The 20,275-nt window shown below is 38.5% G+C and overlaps 2 protein-coding genes across 2 annotated transcripts; both read left to right on the top strand.

The window, feature by feature from the left end:
* Positions 1–713: 713 nt before the first annotated feature.
* On the top strand, positions 714–9,479 carry LOC138180807 (uncharacterized). Its single transcript, XM_069115002.1, has 3 exons — positions 714–905; positions 3,822–4,023; positions 9,334–9,479. The coding sequence occupies exons 1-3, from the start codon at positions 719–721 to the stop codon at positions 9,473–9,475; spliced, it is 531 nt and encodes a 176-aa protein (XP_068971103.1). The 5' UTR covers positions 714–718; the 3' UTR covers positions 9,476–9,479.
* Positions 9,480–10,874: 1,395 nt separating this feature from the next.
* On the top strand, positions 10,875–13,460 carry LOC138180806 (uncharacterized). Its single transcript, XM_069115001.1, has 6 exons — positions 10,875–11,075; positions 11,168–11,315; positions 12,279–12,535; positions 12,643–12,884; positions 12,964–13,253; positions 13,325–13,460. Exons 1-6 carry the CDS (start codon positions 10,909–10,911, stop codon positions 13,388–13,390), a joined length of 1,170 nt encoding a protein of 389 aa, XP_068971102.1. The 5' UTR covers positions 10,875–10,908; the 3' UTR covers positions 13,391–13,460.
* The last annotated feature ends 6,815 nt before the right edge of the window (positions 13,461–20,275 follow it).

The raw sequence follows: 20,275 nt of genomic DNA, 5'->3' as shown, positions 1-20,275 counted from the left end.
GGTGGTTGCAGAGTGAATAATCGTAGGAAGAATAAGTTCCACTAGAATGGATTTGTAAATAGAGAGTATTGGCAAAGGGAGCTGCAGTTGGTCGTGGTTTTCAATGGTTTCAAATGTTTGATATAATTGTTAAAAAGCGTTGACTTGCGTGAAAGTTGCTTGAGCGGGAATTGGTCGAAGAATTTGTATACTTTGCAGTTGAGATGCTTGAAACTGTTTGAATGAAATGGATTTGTAACTGAAAATTATATATAATTATAAGTAGAATCGGGCTTGACCGAGTTTTGGTCGAATTCTCTATGGTCGTTGAAAAACGTTGAATAATTTAGAATTTGTTTGAATGGGTAATTTATAAAATTTACGACTGTGATAGATTCGGGTGGAATGGAGTTGTGAATGGGAATTATTAATGAAGTATATCGAAGTTTGAAGTTTTTAATGTTCTCCGCTGTCTACGAAGACCGCTGAATCGTTTGGAAACCAATTAAACGGAGATTAAATTGTTTGGAGAATTTCAGAAATTTGAATTTAGAACGTGGTTGAAGTTGTGTATGGTGGTGGGATTAATATATCAGCTTCTTGCGAGGGATTAAATTTAATTTAAAGTTAATACAATGAACAAACGTTCGTGTGGAAACAATAACGATAACAGAAATAATATATGGAATAACAATAAATATGGAAACAATGCGATTAATTTGTTAGATAGCGTTCTAAGATGCAAATGACAAATGCGCGTTTGATCCTGGGATGTTGCTTCCTTGCGGTGACGTTGGTGAACGCGGCACCGGGTCCAGAGGAACCTGCCTTCCACCTTCCGGTGCAGTTGATCGGCTTCCCCGTGATTACAGCCGCTGTGAGGATCACTAATTTCGTGAAGAAACTTGCGTACTCGTTGAATCCAGGTGATTTTCATTTAAAATTCATTTAATAAAAAGGAACTACTTATGTAGAGTTATAAAAACAATTAAAAAATACTTCGATTCGGTGACTTGGGATTTTGCAGATATTTTTTATCTACAAAATAAATAAGAAAATGCGACGAGATTCGTTCAAGTGAATAGTAAGAATCCAGCAGGATATCATCACGTTTTTAAACGAATCACAGGAACAGAAATCTGTCGCACGAGCAAGTTCAATGTTCTTCCACTTCGATCGCCGGTCAGTTAAGTACATTCAACGCAAAAAGAGGTTGAACTTCGGTGTATAGGTGATTCGTCTAGCCTGTAGTTTCGGGCGTGAATCGAATGGACGAGCAGCGAAAGCGAAAGTGTTCCACTTGTTGCAACTTCTCTCTCGGAATACCATGTAACGTCCGCGTAACACTCCGTTGTTTCCTGGACAAACATGTTGTCGTTAATCACTGTTTGCTCTTGGTAATTAGCACGGATTCTAGGTAATTAATGATTATTGTTAGGGTAAATTGAAGGATTTATTTTGAAAGATTTGGTGAATGTAATGTGGGAGATTTTTAATAGATTTAATATTAATAATTTTCAATTGGGACAAATATTATAAATTTCTAATTTAATAAACCTAATGTTATTAATATCGTTGATATTAGGGGTGGGTGCGGTATTACAAATATTCAATTCAGTATATTCATTCATAATATTATAGAAGGTCGACTAACTTGTGGGTAATTTCTATTTAAATCTAAATGACGTTTCTTACGAGTAAAATATTATTCTCGTAAAAAGAGAGAAAGAAGCGGAAGCTTCTTGATGTATTTTTTAATACAAATTAAAAGTAGACAGTAGCATTTTAAACATATTTTATATGTCTAGATTAAGTGTACCTAAGAGATGATTTCTATTGTGATTATACTTGACTCAAATGAGTAGTTTACAAATATAGTTTACAAATAGGTTTACAAATTTTGTAGTAAAACATAAATCATTTGTTTTACAGTATCGAAAATAAAACTCTTCTGAGTGTACTAAAATCGTTCGCAAACTGCTACTCTTCTTAGAAATTCTACGTCTCAAACATTTCTATCTTTCTATTTACTTCCTATTTCTGTATTTTAGTCAAAGTTCCAAACTTCCGAAATTGAAAAATTCCAGAAACGGGATATAGAAAATTACACAATGTCCATATGCAAAAACATACAAAATATCACAAAGTAAAACATTCGCTATAGTATTTGTGAGCGAAATATTGGAAGATGAAGCAAACCTGGATTTAGATTTTATTTCTTCATTCTCTTCGCAAAAATATTTTCCATGAACGTCTTACGAATTATCCAAAATCCGCTCTATTTTCCTATCCTTCGACTTAAACGTTTCATTCTTTCGCATGATTCTTCTTCGCAGTCGCGTTGCATAGTACTTCGAGCGCGCCTTTGTTAAGTTGCCGGCAATTACCGGACATTTTCGGCGTTTTCGACCGTAATAACGGTTTCCACGGCGAATCATCGTCGCTCGAACTGATTTGAACGAGCGCCTGGTCCTTATTTACCATCGGTGTACGTATAATATTCAGTGAGCGTATAAAACGTTCACAAAGACGGTCAGGTCAGTTAATGGTTCTTTCGCCAGAACCCGCTCTTGCTAATTATTTGTCGCGCGCACCGCTATGACAGAAAAGCTGGCTCTAATTTGTGGTATAACAATTTATCTTTCCCGTTGCTCGTTATCGTCTCGCGTTTAACGCACCTGTGACGCTTTTCCACGAAATTAAATGAAATCGACACCTAAGCATTCGATTGTCACTGCTTGCAAAGATAATTTATCTAATGCTTTTTTTAAATATATTTTTCCTTTTTCTATGGTAATTAACAATTGTTCTTGTTATTACTGTGTGATCGATTTTAGTTTGCGTTTAATATCTGTTTTTATATATTTTTACATTTTATATTTTATAGACACCAAAAACGATATTTTGTTGGTAGAACTTTTGAATTTCGTGGATCTTACCGAGAAACTTTATACATTTAACACAAATATTATAAATTAATGCACACAATACTGGGTCAGTGTTGCAAAATTTTTAATTTGGATTTGATAATACTAATTTATAATTCTATACGCGTGATGAATTGAGAATCCATTGGTTTCCGAGTTTAGTAATATACCAATTTATTTTCACAAGTTTGGTAACTATCCGTAATAATAAAAAGTTCCATAAATTATAATCAATCGCCATCAATTCCAATATTTGTCAAAACTTTCTCTTCCATGTTCCGATTTACTTGCTATAGATATTAATAAATCTAAAAAATAATCCAATTTACGCTTCTCTTATATATCACTGCGCGTTTCATACGTATTATGAAATGACTGAGAGAGGAATTTTTAGCACCAAGGATTGATTAATAAATCGGTTTCAATATCGATAATTCGATAGAGTGTGAAATTTAGATGTGTGAAATTTGACGAGCAGTCAGCAATGACAGGCGAACACGCGACCGCGGATGGAATGCTATCGAGATATGTCAATTTTCGTTAAAGTGAACGTTGAAGGAGTCACGCCGTTAATTGGTCATTAGCTAGGGATAGTTATTTGACGGTTCTGAATGATGGAAACGTGGATTGTCACTTGGATTGATGACAGTAACCTGTCTAGGTATATAACAGCCTGTATTGGTATTCGTATAGTGCATTAACTCGTCTGGCAACGATGGTTCATTGAATATTAAGAACGAAATTGACCGATTTGGAAATTGTTAAATTGAATTGGAGATCTCGACGAAGCTACCGGGAATGTTAAAGATATCGTTCAAGAACAGTGTGAGAATTTTCGACAGCCATTCCATGAAGTCGTTTCGCTAATTGCGAAACGATTCTGACATTTAGCACAGTTTTACCTCTCGTTTTTAGAGACTTACGTCAACCGAGTAAGACGAGACCTGCCTTTGGTACACGACGAAGAAATTCTAGATGTTAGCCAAGTGGAGAAGAAGTTGATATCGGAGTTGGGCAGTAACGTTTGCGTTTACGAGAGAATCTGCGCCAAGTATGCGGCCGAAACTCTGCAGAAACGAAGTCGGCAACGAGCTTTGGACTGGGACGTCGTTTTCAGGTACGTTTTATTGATATTTCGATATTCGCTTGAAGTTTCAAGAACTACGTAGTACTGAATTCGATCTAATCGTTATAAAAAAATTAAGTAACAAATTTGCAATAAATTATTAACACGAAAATATATACAGATCTAAATATCAGATTTAATTTAATTTTTATCTCAATCTTCTACTTTAATTCTGTTATCTTAATTTCTTGATTCAATCTTCTTGTTGCAACTTATTTTCACAACTCGTTTCACTGCAATTTGTTATTTTTGAGAGTAGTGTTTTCAAAAGAAATCACATTCAAGAATTTAGATCTATTGTACGTGTACATTAGGATAGTCATTAAACGTTGATTATCAACAGATCTATCGATAGGCATTACAACACACTATTACTATTATTATCACGCTATACAATTTTCCTAGCACATTGCACGTAACACTCTATTTCTCAAACCTGTCTCCGAGATATGCAACTATTTCTCATATCTTGTCGTACGAGTATTTTTTCCTTCTTATTAATTCTCGTCTTACTTCAATTTTCCTTCTTACTCTTCAAGAACTCACGATACAATTTGACCTACTTTCCTAGAAAAAACCATACAACTTGATACTATATAGTTTTTTTCGTTCACTCCAACTTCTATTCTAACTAACCTGTTTTTCCATAAAATATTCAAGGAAAGAAAATAATTTAATCTGAATACGTTGCCATCCTGCTAAAAAACTGGTTTCCTTTTTTCTTTTTTTTTTTCTTGCCCGTTTCAAATCGCTCGCTTCTAATTCATCTCTAACTTTCGTTATACAATTTCAGACATAAATACAATTCACTAATTTACTGTTCTATCACAGCAACATTACACACGTTTGTTTTCCTCGCAATCCTATTTTTTCTTCTCATTTACTTTAATTTCCACTCATCCTCGTTTCAATTGCTACTTTAACTTATGCAAATTTAATAGCACACTAGCCTTCCCCGATTCTTTTTTCATTTATTTCAATTTCCACTCGCCTTCACTTCGACTTATACTTTAACCTACGCAAATTTAACTTGCGCATTCGTTCTGCAATCTAAAGGAAAGATAAAAATACTTCAACGTTAACACGTTACCATACTTTCCAATAACACCGTGTCATATTTACATAAACTTGTCATGTTCCTGGAGAAGCTCATACACTTTGCATTAATGCGTCATCATCCTCTATTAACAATCCTAATCTCCTTCATTTACATCATATTTGTTACTCAAACCGTTATACGTATACGTTTACCTTAATCGTCACATTTTCACCTTTCATCTGATGCGACAAAGTTGGAGTTTCTCTCTTCTTCTCACGGAAGTTCTCGAGAGCGATCGACTGTTCCGACTGTTGTATAATTAGTCTTGGTGGATCGATTGCGAGGCAGCATCAGTAAAACAAATCAGTCGCGATCGATAACGCGGTTTTGCAAGTGCATCTCGAATCCATGTAGTCACTTAAGTAACCACGTCCCTGAAGTTCACGACTCAGGGTATCGACGACTGGCAAAGATTAGTTCTCAACCTTCGTTGCGCTCGATGGCCTTGCGAAACTTGGTGAATACGAAGTTTAATAACGAGCTCGTTAGTGCATCGTAGGAAAATTACCGATCCATTTGGTCGGCCAACCGTGAAACGGGTCTTCTGTCGCCCGATCGTCTTCTTCTTGTCTTCTTTTTTCTACCTTGCGCCGTACCGATGATGTCAATCCTGACACGGCGTACGACTTTTTCCTCTGACACCGAGTAAACGATTTCTCTGAATCAAAGATACAGCTCGGACGGTTCTTGAGACAGAAATTCCTAGAATTGCGTGGAATTATGAGAATTTGTTGACATTCCGAGAGTGAAAGAGGCGACGAAAGGTATTTGTGTGTTTTAGCGCTGGTCACGCAGTTAAGGTTGATTGGATATCGAATCACGAATTTTGTAGTTGCTCTTTTACGCGTTCTTCGCGTCTATCGTATGTTAGGAAGGTTTGTCGTTCGTAGAAATTCAAGTGATAGTGAGTTACGATGTTTGTGACATTTTTCAAGGATTTCACCGAAGACTAGTAAAATATTTGACAGATATGTTTGTTTCTAGGTTTTAATTATTCTCCACTGAACTCCTCTTCCCACTTATAAAAATACTCAAATTCTCATGTCGATTTCGATGAAGTCTACAAGAGGTTTCGATAATTCCGTGAAACATTAACGAGACTGCATGAATCCTTGGGCTCTTAAACCGTCAAACTTGTCCTACCTATCAAAATATCAGAATGCGAACAATGTCTAAAACAGCAATTCCAATTCAGCATCCCGTCACATGCTCGTTCAAAATTCATGCGTAACAATGCTTCGCGATCTCCAATGCATTGATTCCTCGAGTCATAACTTCCGCGTAGAGAAACCTCCACCTGCTCGTAAAAGTCGAAATGTGAAACGAAGGAGATGCAACCGAAGAGATCGCTTCTCTCTTCAACGGCCTTTCCTGCATAAATTTCAGGCATTCTTGGATAATTCGTCGAGAATGATCGGACAAATAAATCATGCGGAGATGCAACGAATGTGATCTGGTCAGAAGTGAAGACAGTCAAACAGTTTAGATGGATTTAGAGGTTTTAGAAATTTTTTACGATGAAGTTCTATTGTCACTTGATCGTTAATATTCATACTTTGTTATTATTCAAATTTTCCACCACGATGAACTGTTTATCAATTTATAAAGACGCGAAGAAAGAATTTAAGAGATCGACTAGAGGCACTTGGAAGGATCTGCTCCATACTATAAATACAACGCTCATGAATGAATTATAAATTGAAAAGCTTGTAAACGAAACTTCAGTGTCATTTATGTTATATCTTCTATCGCCACAGAACCTTCGTCGATTTATCAAAAATTAAAGGTCGCTTCTCTTTCCACTTCTCTCTTCTCGCTGCATAAATTCCAGGGATTTTCAGGTAATTCGTGGAGAACGATCGGTCAGATAAGTCCCCTGAAGATGCAACGAAGGTGGCCTGGCTTCTAAATGACCCGACGCTTCTATCCAACTAGTAGAAGTGGAAGCTAATAGAAATCCGTGCTACCGGTTGTTCGTAGCTAGCCGGCCACGAGCTCGCACTAAATTCAGTTGTAAGTAACGCCAGCGGCAGATAGCCCTTAATGGCGGTCTCCACGAGCGACCTAATGCATCCTGATAACTCTCTTCGTTCCACCCTCCACCCGTTCCTTCGTTCTCCGCCGTTTTACGAGCGTCTCGAGCTACCCACCTTCGAATTCGAACGGCTTATCTGCGATTTCACGGTGCCGAGATGGCCAGCGCGTGTCCTCGAAGACGAAACGCGTCGGTTAATCGCTTCTGTCACCTGTAGGGGCAAGATGGAGGTAAGGCAGAGAAGATTCAAGGGAAATGAGAGGATGTATCGAAGGTTGGAACTGGCAGAGACACGTTTGGAGAGGTTTAACGGAGCATGCATGAGAGACTGGCATCCTCGAGTCCCTCGCAGAAGCTATTCAAGTCGAAGGATGGAAGGTTAGGAGGTTTTCGGATGGTCAGCGTGAGCTCAGGTCTTTTCAAATTCCTTTTATTTTAGGAGTAGTTGGATCTTAGTCGTGAAGAGGCGAATTAGGTTTGTTGGTCGTATTTGTGTACATTCTTAGGCCATATTTGTTGATGATGTACGTGTAATACTTAGGAGCAGCAAGTTCCTAGGATCTTCAAGGTTTCTTTGATCTTCAAGGAAACATCATCAGACTCGATCCGGTGAAAATCTCATGGATCTCGACTCAGCAAAGTACTCGATCAAATTCGTTGGTAGTAGAAACTCTATGTAATTCCGATACAAACTCTTCGATTCTAATATTTCCGTGGTTACTAGGGTGAGAGAGATCTTCGTACAATTATCGACTCCAACCTCACATTTCTAGACCACTCAGCACACGTCACCGCTACTTCTTCTAGAATGCTGGGTTTCATTAAGCGTAGCTGTGGTCATTTCAGCAACCCTTGTGCCTTAATTAGACTTTACCTCTTCCCTTGTACTCCCTCACCTTGACTATGCCTCGGTCATCTGGCAATTCCGTATAGCCAGACAAAGTGACCAGCTTGAGAGGATCCAGTACTTCCTTCTCGGGTTCCTTGCTTGTAAATCCGCCTGTCCAATGAACGTTCGTGATCGCGACTCCTATCACGGAGAAATAGAAATTCTTTTCACTTGCAACTAGGCGATTGTCTGCCGAGACTATTTTCCTATTTAAAATTTTAAATGGATTTATCGAACTGTTCACAGCTCTTAGCCTTATCAACTTTCACATATCTTCCTACTTCTCCGGCTCTCCCTGCTCATTCTATCGACCATCCTTCTCCTCCAGATTTGGTCACACGAACACTATTGTCCGTGTATGCGAGTTAGGAAATTCAATACTTTTGTGCAATAAGATCAACTTGTTTTTTACCTGAATCGGCAATCTCGTGAAAAAGGTTCACGAAGCTTTAGCTAACCCGTGCGATCCGATTATCTCACAGCGCCTGTATCACGCTGACACCTATCTTCCTTTTATTATGTAGCATATATTTGAAAAACGAATCTTCCTCCGTTTAATAAATGAAAATTAAAATTAAAATTAAATGAAAATCTTTCCATTCTGTTTCGAGTATGTACGAGTCTAGTTCGCGTAGAAGGGGTTATTTGCAAGGGTGCAAGATCAAATTATTATGTTAGGGATTTTTTAACTCAAAAGTTATCGTTAAAATTCGAGCATTACTCATTTTAAATCTTCCAGTATCATGATAAATTTATTTACCAATCTATAAAAGAACGAACATAGAATTTAAGCGTAGAAAGAATTCTAAATCGGTAAACTCACGGATGAAGCTTCATTGTCGTTTATTTCGTATCTTCCACCGCCATGGAACCATCATCGATTTACGAACAAAAAGCTCGCGAATTTGAACGGTTTAGACAAAGACACTTTCAAAAGATTGCAATGTTAAACGCGTAGAAAATTCTCACGAAACAATTGCACGTGAATCTCGAACGCTCGATATGAAATAAAGAAAAGATACTCGACGTAGGTAAGAAAAATCATATTTAAACGCTCTCGTACCGCCTATAACTTCCTCTCTAATCTCTCCATAAGCACCGTGCAATGATCCACGTTATTCTTCTTACCATACCAGAAAAAAGACACGATCCAGTTACTTTACAACGTACACGCACCACGCATAGCAATTTATGTTTCTCGACTATCGCACGAACGCTCGTAACGCTTTCACAATCAAGTTCATTAGATGGTAACGTATGGGAATGATGGTTTTACAGCGGGTACAAATCATCGCCGAACCCGATGAAGGAGAATTATTTATTGAGCGTGTTCCTGGGCGACATCATAGGAAGCCCGCGACTCTGTCATCAGCTGGCGAAACGAGGGAGAGGCTGCGACGAGGCCACGCTCTCGGATTAACTGTAAACCGTACCCATTTACGGAGCCGCGTACAGATTGTAAATATCGCGAAGCGTGTTGCCGGTTTGCATCGTGCAAAGGATCGTCTATCCTTACTATATAATAATCGTAGTTGCGTAAAACGCGACGAGGATAAAATTGTATAGGGGAACTAATGACTTTAGGACCCGTAATTAATTGTTATCGCTTTGTTACCTGAAGTTCGTTGCTTATAGGATTTACCGATTAATCGTACTTTATCGTCGGTGGAATCCAAATGGAACGAGTCGTCGATGATAGAAAACTGTTAGAATGAAAAGATCCGACGAACAGAGGGCATATTAGTTTCCCATTTCAAAACTAACGTTCCTTGTTGTTATCGCTTGGAGAGTCTTTTAACGAAGAAACGATCTGTTGTTAATCGTTGAAAACGAATACAGTCGCTTGCAAATGTGCGATCATTTTCATATTTCATAGCTATATCGAGTGTTTTGTTAACTCTCTTGTTAATTTGAAATCTATGTTATAGATACGTATCAATAGTGATTTCCTTTATTTCGATAGATTTTTCATGGAAAATTTGTCTGAAGTAACGCAATTGTTAAGTTGATACTTTTTTAAATCCTTGAATTCTGCGAAACGAATAGCGACTCTCAAGTTTCGATCGATTTGTATATTGCAAACAATGTACACGATATTCTACGAATTAATTGCACGAGAAGTTTAACACTGGCTCTATCTTAATTCGTGATTTTTTTACGGTATAGAAATGGTACAAATGTTTGACAGTTTTTAGTAATCGGTAACTGTAGTGTTAAATATTCGTACGCATAACTGAATTACATAGGAAGAGAATTTCGAACATTTCAATTTCAAGAGCAACAAAAAGATCGGAAATGTCCATCGAATTCTTGCCAGAGCAACAAAGTATCATTGATTAATTTTCTGTTGATTAATAAATAAAGTCATTAAAAGAAAACAAAAACAAACGTACTTTGTCTTCTTTAATTCCGGTGAGGCGTAGAATACGAATATCTTCGAACGTGTACGCGGCACACGAGCGAAAAACGGTCACACGAAGTGAGAGTAGACCACGATGACGTTTCTTCCTACCTACGCTTCTTCGGCCGAGCTTGTGTACGAAGAACGCTTTCGAAGAAAGTCCCAGTTGCCGTGGAACTGTGACACGATCATCCGCGAAGCGAAACACTCGCCGTATTCCAGCAACGATCGCAACAAAGTGCTACTGCGAAAAGAATTACCGTCATCGACCGTTTTATTCTTTCGTCGGTAAAATTCATAATCCGGTCGACGTGAAAGTTTAAAAATTCGATATAAACGAAATATCTTTCGACAAATGTTCCCCGTGATGGGAAATTCTAAAAAGAGTTGGCAGAGAAATTTTTCAAAAATTTGGTAAACGCTAGATATTAAACAAGGAAATAAAGAAAAAAATGGAGAATTATAGTACGACGTTTAGGTTGATGCTCGTTTGCCTCTTATTTTGCTCTGAAATTCGCGCAGAGGATCAATTTCGCAGGATTCGTCGTAAAATCGGCGAGGATCGTTATTGTAATTTTGACGAAGCTCGAAGCAATTATAATGCCGCGGATTTATTAAGGTAAGTAGCAATTATATTGCAAATTTATTATTGTCGTTACTTTTCAATAAAAGTTTGAGATATTCAAGTGGGAAACATGATTCGTCGCGTAGGTGTATCGATGAATTGGCTGTCGATCTCATCGATCGAGAAAGTGGCGTGCTAAAAGTCTCCAATGGAAAAGGTCAATCGAATGGATTCACGGGCAGGAAGATCTCTTTTATGGATGTTTTCTCGAGTGTTTTCAATAACGCTGCGACGGTATGTTGGAAATTGAATTTGTCCATTCATTATGCAAATTTTATTCGGATTCGACTGGTATTTTTAAAGTTTTCGAAACATTGAAAAGAAAAGAGTTAGAATTATAGGAATAATAAGATTGTCATTATCGAGTTCTTTATTATCCACGAATTATTTCGTTACGAGGTTGGAAGATACGTAATGAACTATCGAGCGAGAACATCGTAAATAGCATTATACGAGTTTATTAGTTGGAACGTTCTTAAATTAATAATAAATTACATCGTGAAATTTAATACCGAGCATATGTTGCCGCACTAAAAACTCCAGCAATCGCTCGTCGTAAAGAATTTAATGTATCGCCGATTATCGGTTATTACGAAAGCACATGAAATACTATTAAATACTGTAGGTTAATTTTCTTTAAAGTCACTAATAAACATTCTCTTGTATACAACATCGAAAGAAGACAAAAGAAACCAGACGAAACAAACGAAATTCGACTTTCTAATTCTAATTTCTAGCTAAGTTTTACTACCCCTAAAAAAAACAATATTCACTCGTGAAAGTAAGAGCCTTTCATTATAAGAACTTCTCACAGTAGATGAACTGTTCTGGATATATAATTAGCATTAAATTCCTTGAAAAGTAAATGACACATCTTCGCAAGATTTTTTATCGCGAAAGGTGAGAATAAAAACTGAAAAACAAATGTATGTTTTCATTAAAAAAATCTCGTAAAATCGTAATCATGGAAATAGAAATTATCCTAGTGTTGTTCGTGCTCCTTCAAATAGCGCAATCTTATTCTAAATAATATTTTTATAAGAACAAAAATAACAGAAATATTTAGATATTTTTATATAAATGTCTGCATGAAGTTCCATTCTTTTCGACATATTCGACACGCAAAAGAAGTAAGTAACCAATGGTCTCGATGTTCCTGCATCTACGCAGAAAATTCCACAGCTTTTCTACTTACAGTCGCATCAGAGCAGCTCCCTTCCGGTGTACCCGATTTCCGACTATCAGCAATCGAATTATCCGAGTGAAACCGTCGGTCTTTCTCCTGGATTTCAAGTGAATCTGCTCGATGCGCTGTCTACGATATCCAACCACGATGACTACAAGTGTGTGCCCAGGATACTCTGCGAGATGGCCAGCGGAAAACTTCCTGGAAGATCGTTAAGCAAACAGGGCTCCAGCTTCTTCGAGTTGCTCGGTCGAAATGTTTTCACGGAGTACGTTTCGTGCCACGAAAATCAATACAGTGATAGTTGCCGAAGTAGATATTTCTTCTTCGACGAACATCGAGAGCCTCTCGATCGATTTCTTTTTGTGTTTTCAGCTGGCTAACGAAAATCGACGTCGCTGGAATGTCTCCATTGCTGAACTTTGGTAGAGCGATGATTCTTGGGTATGGCAATCGAGGAAATTCTGTGGCCTGCTACGAGGCGTTTCCAAAATGTCCAAGAGACACGAATGGATTGATTTACTATCTGAATAACTATAATGGAGGATTTTTCAATCTTTTCAACAGGATTCGGGGTGGAAAATACAGGACGTCTAACGGAAATCCTGGTCAGCCAGGTAAGAAAATTATAGATTCGAAGGTTGGGAATCTTTTGTCGATAGTTGGATAAATTGTCTAATTTCTTGTTTCGTTTAGTTAATGATTATTCGAAGATTGAAGTGAGGGAGAGAATAGTCGCTGGAAGCTCGACGAAACACATTCGGAATGAACCAGTGCTAAATACGGTTCAATTTCCATCTATAGAATACCAAGAATATTATGCAAACGGAGAGTATCCAAGATTTGATACGATAAGAAATTACAATGCGATTACTTTTCCTGATCAAAGAGAATTAAGCATCGAACCAACGAATAGTTTACAGGATGACGTTCCAAAATCGGAACCGTACGTTTGGCAAAGAGACAACGTTGCATTTTTTCCCAAAGTAAATTGCATAAAGTACAGCAAGTACGAATCGAAATTCCCTCTGTATTAATTGCATGTACGTTATTTCAGGAAAACGAAGACAGAGGAATCTCTCAATTTCGATTCCCCTCGAGTTTTACAATCGCACCGTCGTAATTCAAAATTGTAACATCGAAATACGTAACCAAATACCTCAGTGAATCCAATGCGTATAATTAAATAAAGGTTTCCATAAAACGCATAAAACCATAGAATATTCTAAACTCCTTAACTCGTCTTCGGGGGATTACGACCGCGATAAAATATCGAATTTCAATTTTGCATCGCATAAACCAGGCGCCTTCCGTCGTGCGTTGCGAATTTGCGGATTATCAGCGACGAGAGAACCGCTGCAAAGACGCGATACAGGTTTCCGCGAGGCAACGTCGTTTATTTCGTCAGCGTTGCTCCCATCGGCAATTTTCTATCCACCTGTACGCGATGCGCTCATAACAGGAAGTCCCGAGTCGCCGGTGAACGCGATGTTACTGGCGCGGACGCCATTTGTGGAAACAGCATGGGGCGCCGTTAGAGTACCGACAACTTGTCCAATGAATCTGCGCCCGAGTATGAGCCGCTTTATGTCTCAGTTACGCGGCACGATAAATTGTATTTTATCTCGATTCGATTTCCTGCTTGCTACCGGCGCGTTTGTATGCGTGCACGCAGGTGTGAGACTTTCAGGGGCAACGAAGGACGATGAAAGAAATCACGGTGAATCTAGAGTAACGTATAAGTGATATAAACGGAAGATGAGTTAATAGAATGATATATATAGGTAGAAGGAAGATGCTACAGTAATATTTGATTACTTGTGGAGTAAATTATTAATTGGACGTGACGTTGGAATTTATGAAACTCGTCTGTTTAAGATAGTATAATAATTATAATTTGAAGAAAAGCGGATGCATGAGAATTTGACCATAGTAACGTTGACAATAGCAATTAACTGTAGCAAATTGAGTTAGGATAATTCGACGCGCCTATGGAGTCAGAATATCGAGTAATAAATGAATTACCATTGATTACAATTTTACGTGGTAAATGATATTATCGATAACTGCTACAGACACTGCTGTTTCTAAAATCATACCTTTAAAGTAATTAATTATTACTCTCACCTAAAAAAAAAAAAAAAAATGTTAGATATTCACTTCGAGTTAAGTATATTTCATCTGAAATATTTTTAAGTGGATTCGTTTTTGCTGTTTTCGTTTTATATGAGAAATGTCAACTTTCTAAGTAATATTAAACACGAACGAGCCTATTATCATGATGTTTCGAGGGAGGAGCTGCGAACGATGGCGAATATGTTCACAAACACGCGAATGATCCCGCTATAGTCTACTAACACGTTAAATCCATGTTTTCGAGAAGTCATACTTTCACGCGTATCTTTCATTGCGATTATTTCGCGAGAGAAGCGATAATTTTCACGGTGCAGATAGGAGACAGGTAACAATCAATAGCGACGGTACGTATTTATCGTAGCTTACGCGCGAGTAAGAATTAAATTATGCAAAACCTCGTAATAATGCGTTATAGTCAACCCTTTGCTTCGCTAACCAACATAAGGGGTTACTAACGTTATCGTACGCTCGTTAAAATCGCACATCTCTCGCTAAAAACTATCCTTCATCCATCTAAATGGCACTTTCGCGTTTACCGTAATTATATCTCTCTGTTCCCTTACCTATGTCCACCATCGTTTCTATCGTACATTATATGTAGAAGTTCTGATAAATTGTTCAACGAAACCGCTCTCTCTCTCTCTCTGTATAGCTTCAAATAAATTCTAGTAATTTATCACTTTCGAATTTTTACATCTCAATACATTCCTTTCGTTTCAACGCACAAAAAGACTTTCGGCATATGAAGGAAAACGTTAGCGGTATATATAAGTGATATGTATAAAACCGAGTAATGATATGTATTAACAGAGTGATTCTTTTAGATTTCTCTCAAGCTCAAGAAACTTTCTCAACTAATATCAATAATATTATCAACGAAACTTTACAAATCACAAATTATATCTTACTTTCGCGCAATATTGGCAAGTTTAGTAATAACATTTTACAGGTAATTCTGCACATCGTAATTATTAATTATCTCGCTCGAGGAAAAATTATAAAATCGTAAAAAATAGATCTATAACGTACACGTTGTAATTTATCGATTGGCTGATAATTATTGGTTGGTGAATTGCCGTGCACGAGAGCTTACGACTAGAAACCAACTATACGTTGACCTGTTAGACTTAGTCTGAACCTGACTGCATCTGACAATTCTACGAACCGATCTGAAACTTTCAAATCCCGAGTCTTGTACAAACCACGATCAATCCTAAAACCGACCGCACAAACGAATGTATAAAGGAAATTCCTTTCTCCGTATAGCACCCATTTCTCTCGCGAAATTCGCTACGTCCCCAGCACGTGTTCCCCCAAACTTTTTTTCACCAGATTCACGCGTATAGCTTGGCCTGTCTCGTTCGGGAAAGAAAGAAACGAAAGGTACGGTGGTGGAAAAAAAAAGTAGAAGAAAAGGGGGACGACGTGTAATTATTTTATCCTTTCCAGCGTGTAATTCGAGGCGTGCTCGCGCCCAAATGTCGACCAATGATCGTCGTAGCCCGAAGGGCCGTGTGCTTCGGACAAGGCCAAATAGGGTGCAACTGACAGCGAAAAACAATTAGCCTTCTGATACATCCGATGTCGCCTGGTTCGAAACGCGGAGGCGCGTTGCGGGCGTACGCAACACTTTAGGGTGTGCTTGATTGTTCCTGGCAACCGAGCGAGTCCTTCGACACGGTTTCTCAGCCGTCTCGTAATTGAAACGGTGATTTTTGTATCGCCGGTTCGATGGGGGGTAATTTTCGGCCCGCTTTGTGGCCGACGTTGGCATTTAATTTGAGAAATTGGGGATGAGAGATGGGTTGTTCCCGCGGTAGTTTGCTTAAGATGTTATAGAATTAAAGGATGTTTGATGAAATTATGGTTGAAACATAGACACATGCGAGAATATGCGGAATATGTATATAAGGTTCAATTCTAGGATAATTCAGGGATCGATTCTGAAAATCGACTTTATTGTGAAAATACTTAAATGAAATACAGGAGTAAACAATAATTAATAACAGTAATAATTAAATAAACAACAACCAATTAATGACAGTAAACAATAAATAGCAAGTTCTGTGCAATGTCTACCTGAAAATCGAGATTCGATTTTCAACGTCCTGAGCTACCGATCTTTCTCCGTCAATCTTCAATGTGTTAAATAATTACTCTTTCTTCTGTGATCTTGTCTATCTCCGATGTTGATCTCTGTCCGTCCGTTTGGGAAATGCGTGCCTCTCAAAATGGCTCTCCGTAAAACAAAGAAAGCCGCTCTGTCCGTGAAACAAAAGAAGTCGTGCTGTCCGTAAAACAGAGAAAGTCCCCTTGTTTATCCGCATTTGAACTCTTAAAGAGTTTACATGTATAATATACAAAATTATACACAATATCTGAACTAAAGTATTTGTTATAATATTTAAGAGAAGATCGAGAATGAAGAATGAGTTCTTGTAGTGGTTTACTCAGTACACGTAACAGAATTAGCAAAGGAAGTTTAGTACAGTTGTATTTAGAATATTTGTGCATTCGTACACATTTATTATAAAATTTGTTCGTAATGATATAAATTTATACAAATATTCGCAGTTTAGTTATACTTCGTTGGAACTTTGGAAAGGTCTAAACGATTTTGGATTTACTAACAACAGTCTAAGAAATTTGATGAATTGGAATAGTCCTACATTTTGTGCTTCTGATATCCAAACTGTATACAGGACAAGACTAACTAAATATTTATTCTGTTTCTACTAATGTTGAAACGTTTGAAGCACAGTTCGAATGATTTCAAAGGGGAAATAGGGGGAATATTTCGCTTCAATCTTATTTCGTATTATTCCAAAAAGTCTGATATATTTATTCCATTTCCTACATTATGGACATCTATATCTCCTGATTGTCCCGTACTCTTAAAATTCCCGCCCCGCAGCAAAAGTTTCGTCACTTCGCGAAACTTGCAACCCCTAAAACCTAATCGTATCCCTCTTACTGGTCGAAATTGAACACACAAATCAGGGGTAAACGGTTACCATTCCGTGGCGATGGTCGTTGCGGAGCAGCGTCGCGACGCGCATGACTCCCTTCGTCGTCGTCGTCGTTGTCGTCGTCGTTGACGTCGTTGCCCATAATCTCACTCTATTAGGGCGGTATTATTTTCCGTGGTAGACATCAAAGAGGATTTCCCGCGGGCTCATTGTATCGCAGCGATAATTCCTCGTTATTAGGAGCGGCGCCGGCAGCGTTGGTCTCATGGCGGCTTACCACACCCCAAGTGCCGAAACAAATCCTCGCCAAATTGGAGCCGATGCAAAGGAGCAAAGACGCCACCCGGCGATGACAAAAGGGGGGACGCGGATCGTCGCGACTAATCCCCGTGAAAAATGCGACTCAGGTGAACCAGGTGAGAAGCTGACGAGAGAGGGAAAATCGAATTTTCAGCCAGCGGATCCGATCAAGTGTTCCTGATCGGATAGAAATAATTAGATACGTTTAAGGGTGGATACATGTGGGGATCTCGCGGTAATTCGGTGTTCAGGCTGAGGAAGGACATTTTTGTTGACGATGGATGAAGAATTTTGGGTCGGTGGCTTGGAAAAATTGGCGTGAAAATGATTGTAGGTTGTTCGTGGGGATTTGATGTTTTTTAGAGAGGGAACACGACCTGGGATTGATTTTCTATTTATTGCGAAAGACGATAGGAAGCACGGAGTGATATAAAATACGTCTTGTTTGATGTTTGAAAGAATTGATCATTTCTTGGCAAGTATAGCTTGAAATTAGTTTCGTATTTATTGTGAAATATTCACATGGTTTATTCGAAGTTGAAAGGATGTTTTTTCTTTACAAGAGAATTACGACTGGCTTCTTCTTGTGAATTTTTAGCATTCTTATAATTTTTGTGGTTACCTGAGTGAGAATCAGTCAGAGAATTTTTGTATGGGAACTTACATTCAGTTTCTCAAGCTCTTTAAATAAATCAATAGTATTTAGAGTACTTCGTACTTAAAAATGTCTTAACATCAAGAACAATCGCATATATCTCCTGTTTATTAATCGAGAAATTAAAGTTATCCCTGTACGTTGGAAGTTGGAGCAAATTAAAAAAATCCCAGGGTCCGAGTTAATCAAGGATCAATAACACGGTAGACCGAGTTCGGTCCACGGAATAAGACATAAATTTCCTCACATTCCTGCTCTCCGTTTAACCATAAAACACCGCGTCCACTGTTCTATTTAGCCATATATTTTTCTGCACGAGCGTTCCACAATGGTCCAATATCGTCCTTCCGTAATACTCCCTACGGCTCTGTAATGAAGCGAACGAAAAAAGAGGAAGATCGAAGAACGAGGAAGAAGAATCGGAGTCGAATTCTGTGCAGAGTCTCTCACATTCTTAACATGAAACCACTTCGTTCGTTACTTCGCTTGATTCTGAAAATCCAATCAAGTTCCAAGCGGTTAAGCACAGAAAACAAATTAAAAATATACAAAACGATCGTAAAACCAATCTGGACGTACGGAATACCACTATGGGGAACAGCAGCAATGAGCCATATAAGCAAAATAGAGACAATGCAAGCTAAAATTCTTAGAACGATAGTAAACGCCCCATGGTACGATAGAAACGAGGACATTGGGAAAGATCTGGGAATACCAACGGTCAAGGAGGAGATTAGCAGATGCGCAAGAAGGTACAGAGAAAGAATAGCAATGCACCCGAACCGGCTGGCAACGGAAAGGATCAACACATCAAGCATAGAAAGAAGACTAAAAAGGAAACACCCAACAGATCTCATAAAGGATATAACCTAACAAACACGAAGATGGTACCCCGCTGGGGGTAGCTACCCACATGATAATCAAACAGCCAAAAAATTCTACCAAATGTCCAAATTGGACAAATTGTGAATGTAAACAACTAAATAAAAAAAAAAGTTCCAAGCGAAGTGGAGCTTCTTTCAACAGTTTGTCGAATTTGAAGTAAACAGCATTCGTATTATTATTTCAAGTTTAATAGTTCAAGTAATATTATTTCAAGTTTTCCACTTTCTATGCTCAATTATACGTCACGTATCTCGTATTATATACAACTATATTTACATTTATGTACAAAGTATGACAATGAACAAATATGCAATTATAATAATAATTATAGTTACAATCGCATTATTCCTTAACATTTTCCATTACTGTATTTCGTCACAACATTTCTCACAACGTTATATAATTTCCTTTAACGCTTTTTATATGCACTCGAAGTAAGATGCAAGACGCTTGAGTTCAAGCAACTTAGCTAATCCCAACGAGGTTTTAGACGCGAGGACAGCGAAGGTCAGGTCAAGAGGATACATTTGTACAGACAGGCCGGTTGAACGAGAACTTTTGAGAATACTGTGTCTGTGGTGGATCTCTTTCTGGTGGCGATTGCACGAGGGCGGTCACAACCCAACCAGAACTGTCCTCCCGTTTCACGGATGGATTTTTCAATTTAGAGGCATCTTTGTCACGGGGGGATGGCAATTCGAGCGGACAAAAGAAGCCGGACGGCCGTAGATCTCGCTGAAAACTGGCCCTCTCTCTATCGGTTCCCCTCGATGGACGGAATAATTCGAAGCGAGGATGAGAATTTCGCGACCCACTCGCTCCTTAGGATCGCGCCACGGGATCTCGTGGCCGCTACGGATAAGTGGATATCACGGGGATGGAAAATATCCCTGTGCCGACCTTTCATTGTCGTGGCCACCGAGATTTCCCCTCCCTTTTAAAGCGTTCAATCGAGACAGGCCCTTTGTGGACCGAGCGTCGAACCGTGGATGTGATCGATTGTCCCTTTATTCGCTGCTCTAAACGCTGCTTTAAATGCTCTTAATTCCTCTGTTCCGCCTTT

This window comes from Bombus flavifrons, chromosome 6 (assembly GCF_040668555.2).
Source record: "Bombus flavifrons isolate JBK064 chromosome 6, iyBomFlav1_principal, whole genome shotgun sequence".
Lineage (NCBI taxonomy): Eukaryota > Metazoa > Arthropoda > Insecta > Hymenoptera > Apidae > Bombus > Bombus flavifrons.
Note: the sequence above shows the minus strand (reverse complement) of the source record. Positions and strands in the feature narration are given on the sequence as shown.

Excerpts from the sequence above, each read along its gene's own strand:
- LOC138180807 (XM_069115002.1), top strand. The coding sequence starts at position 719 with ATGCAAATGACAAATGCGCGTTTGATCCTGGGATGTTGCTTCCTTGCG. Across the intron at positions 906-3,821 it reads TGCGTACTCGTTGAATCCAG|AGACTTACGTCAACCGAGTA; the intron begins GTGATTTTCATT and ends TCTCGTTTTTAG. Across the intron at positions 4,024-9,333 it reads GACTGGGACGTCGTTTTCAG|CGGGTACAAATCATCGCCGA; the intron begins GTACGTTTTATT and ends ATGGTTTTACAG.
- LOC138180806 (XM_069115001.1), top strand. The coding sequence starts at position 10,909 with ATGGAGAATTATAGTACGACGTTTAGGTTGATGCTCGTTTGCCTCTTA. Across the intron at positions 11,076-11,167 it reads AATGCCGCGGATTTATTAAG|GTGTATCGATGAATTGGCTG; the intron begins GTAAGTAGCAAT and ends TTCGTCGCGTAG. Across the intron at positions 12,885-12,963 it reads CGGAAATCCTGGTCAGCCAG|TTAATGATTATTCGAAGATT; the intron begins GTAAGAAAATTA and ends TGTTTCGTTTAG.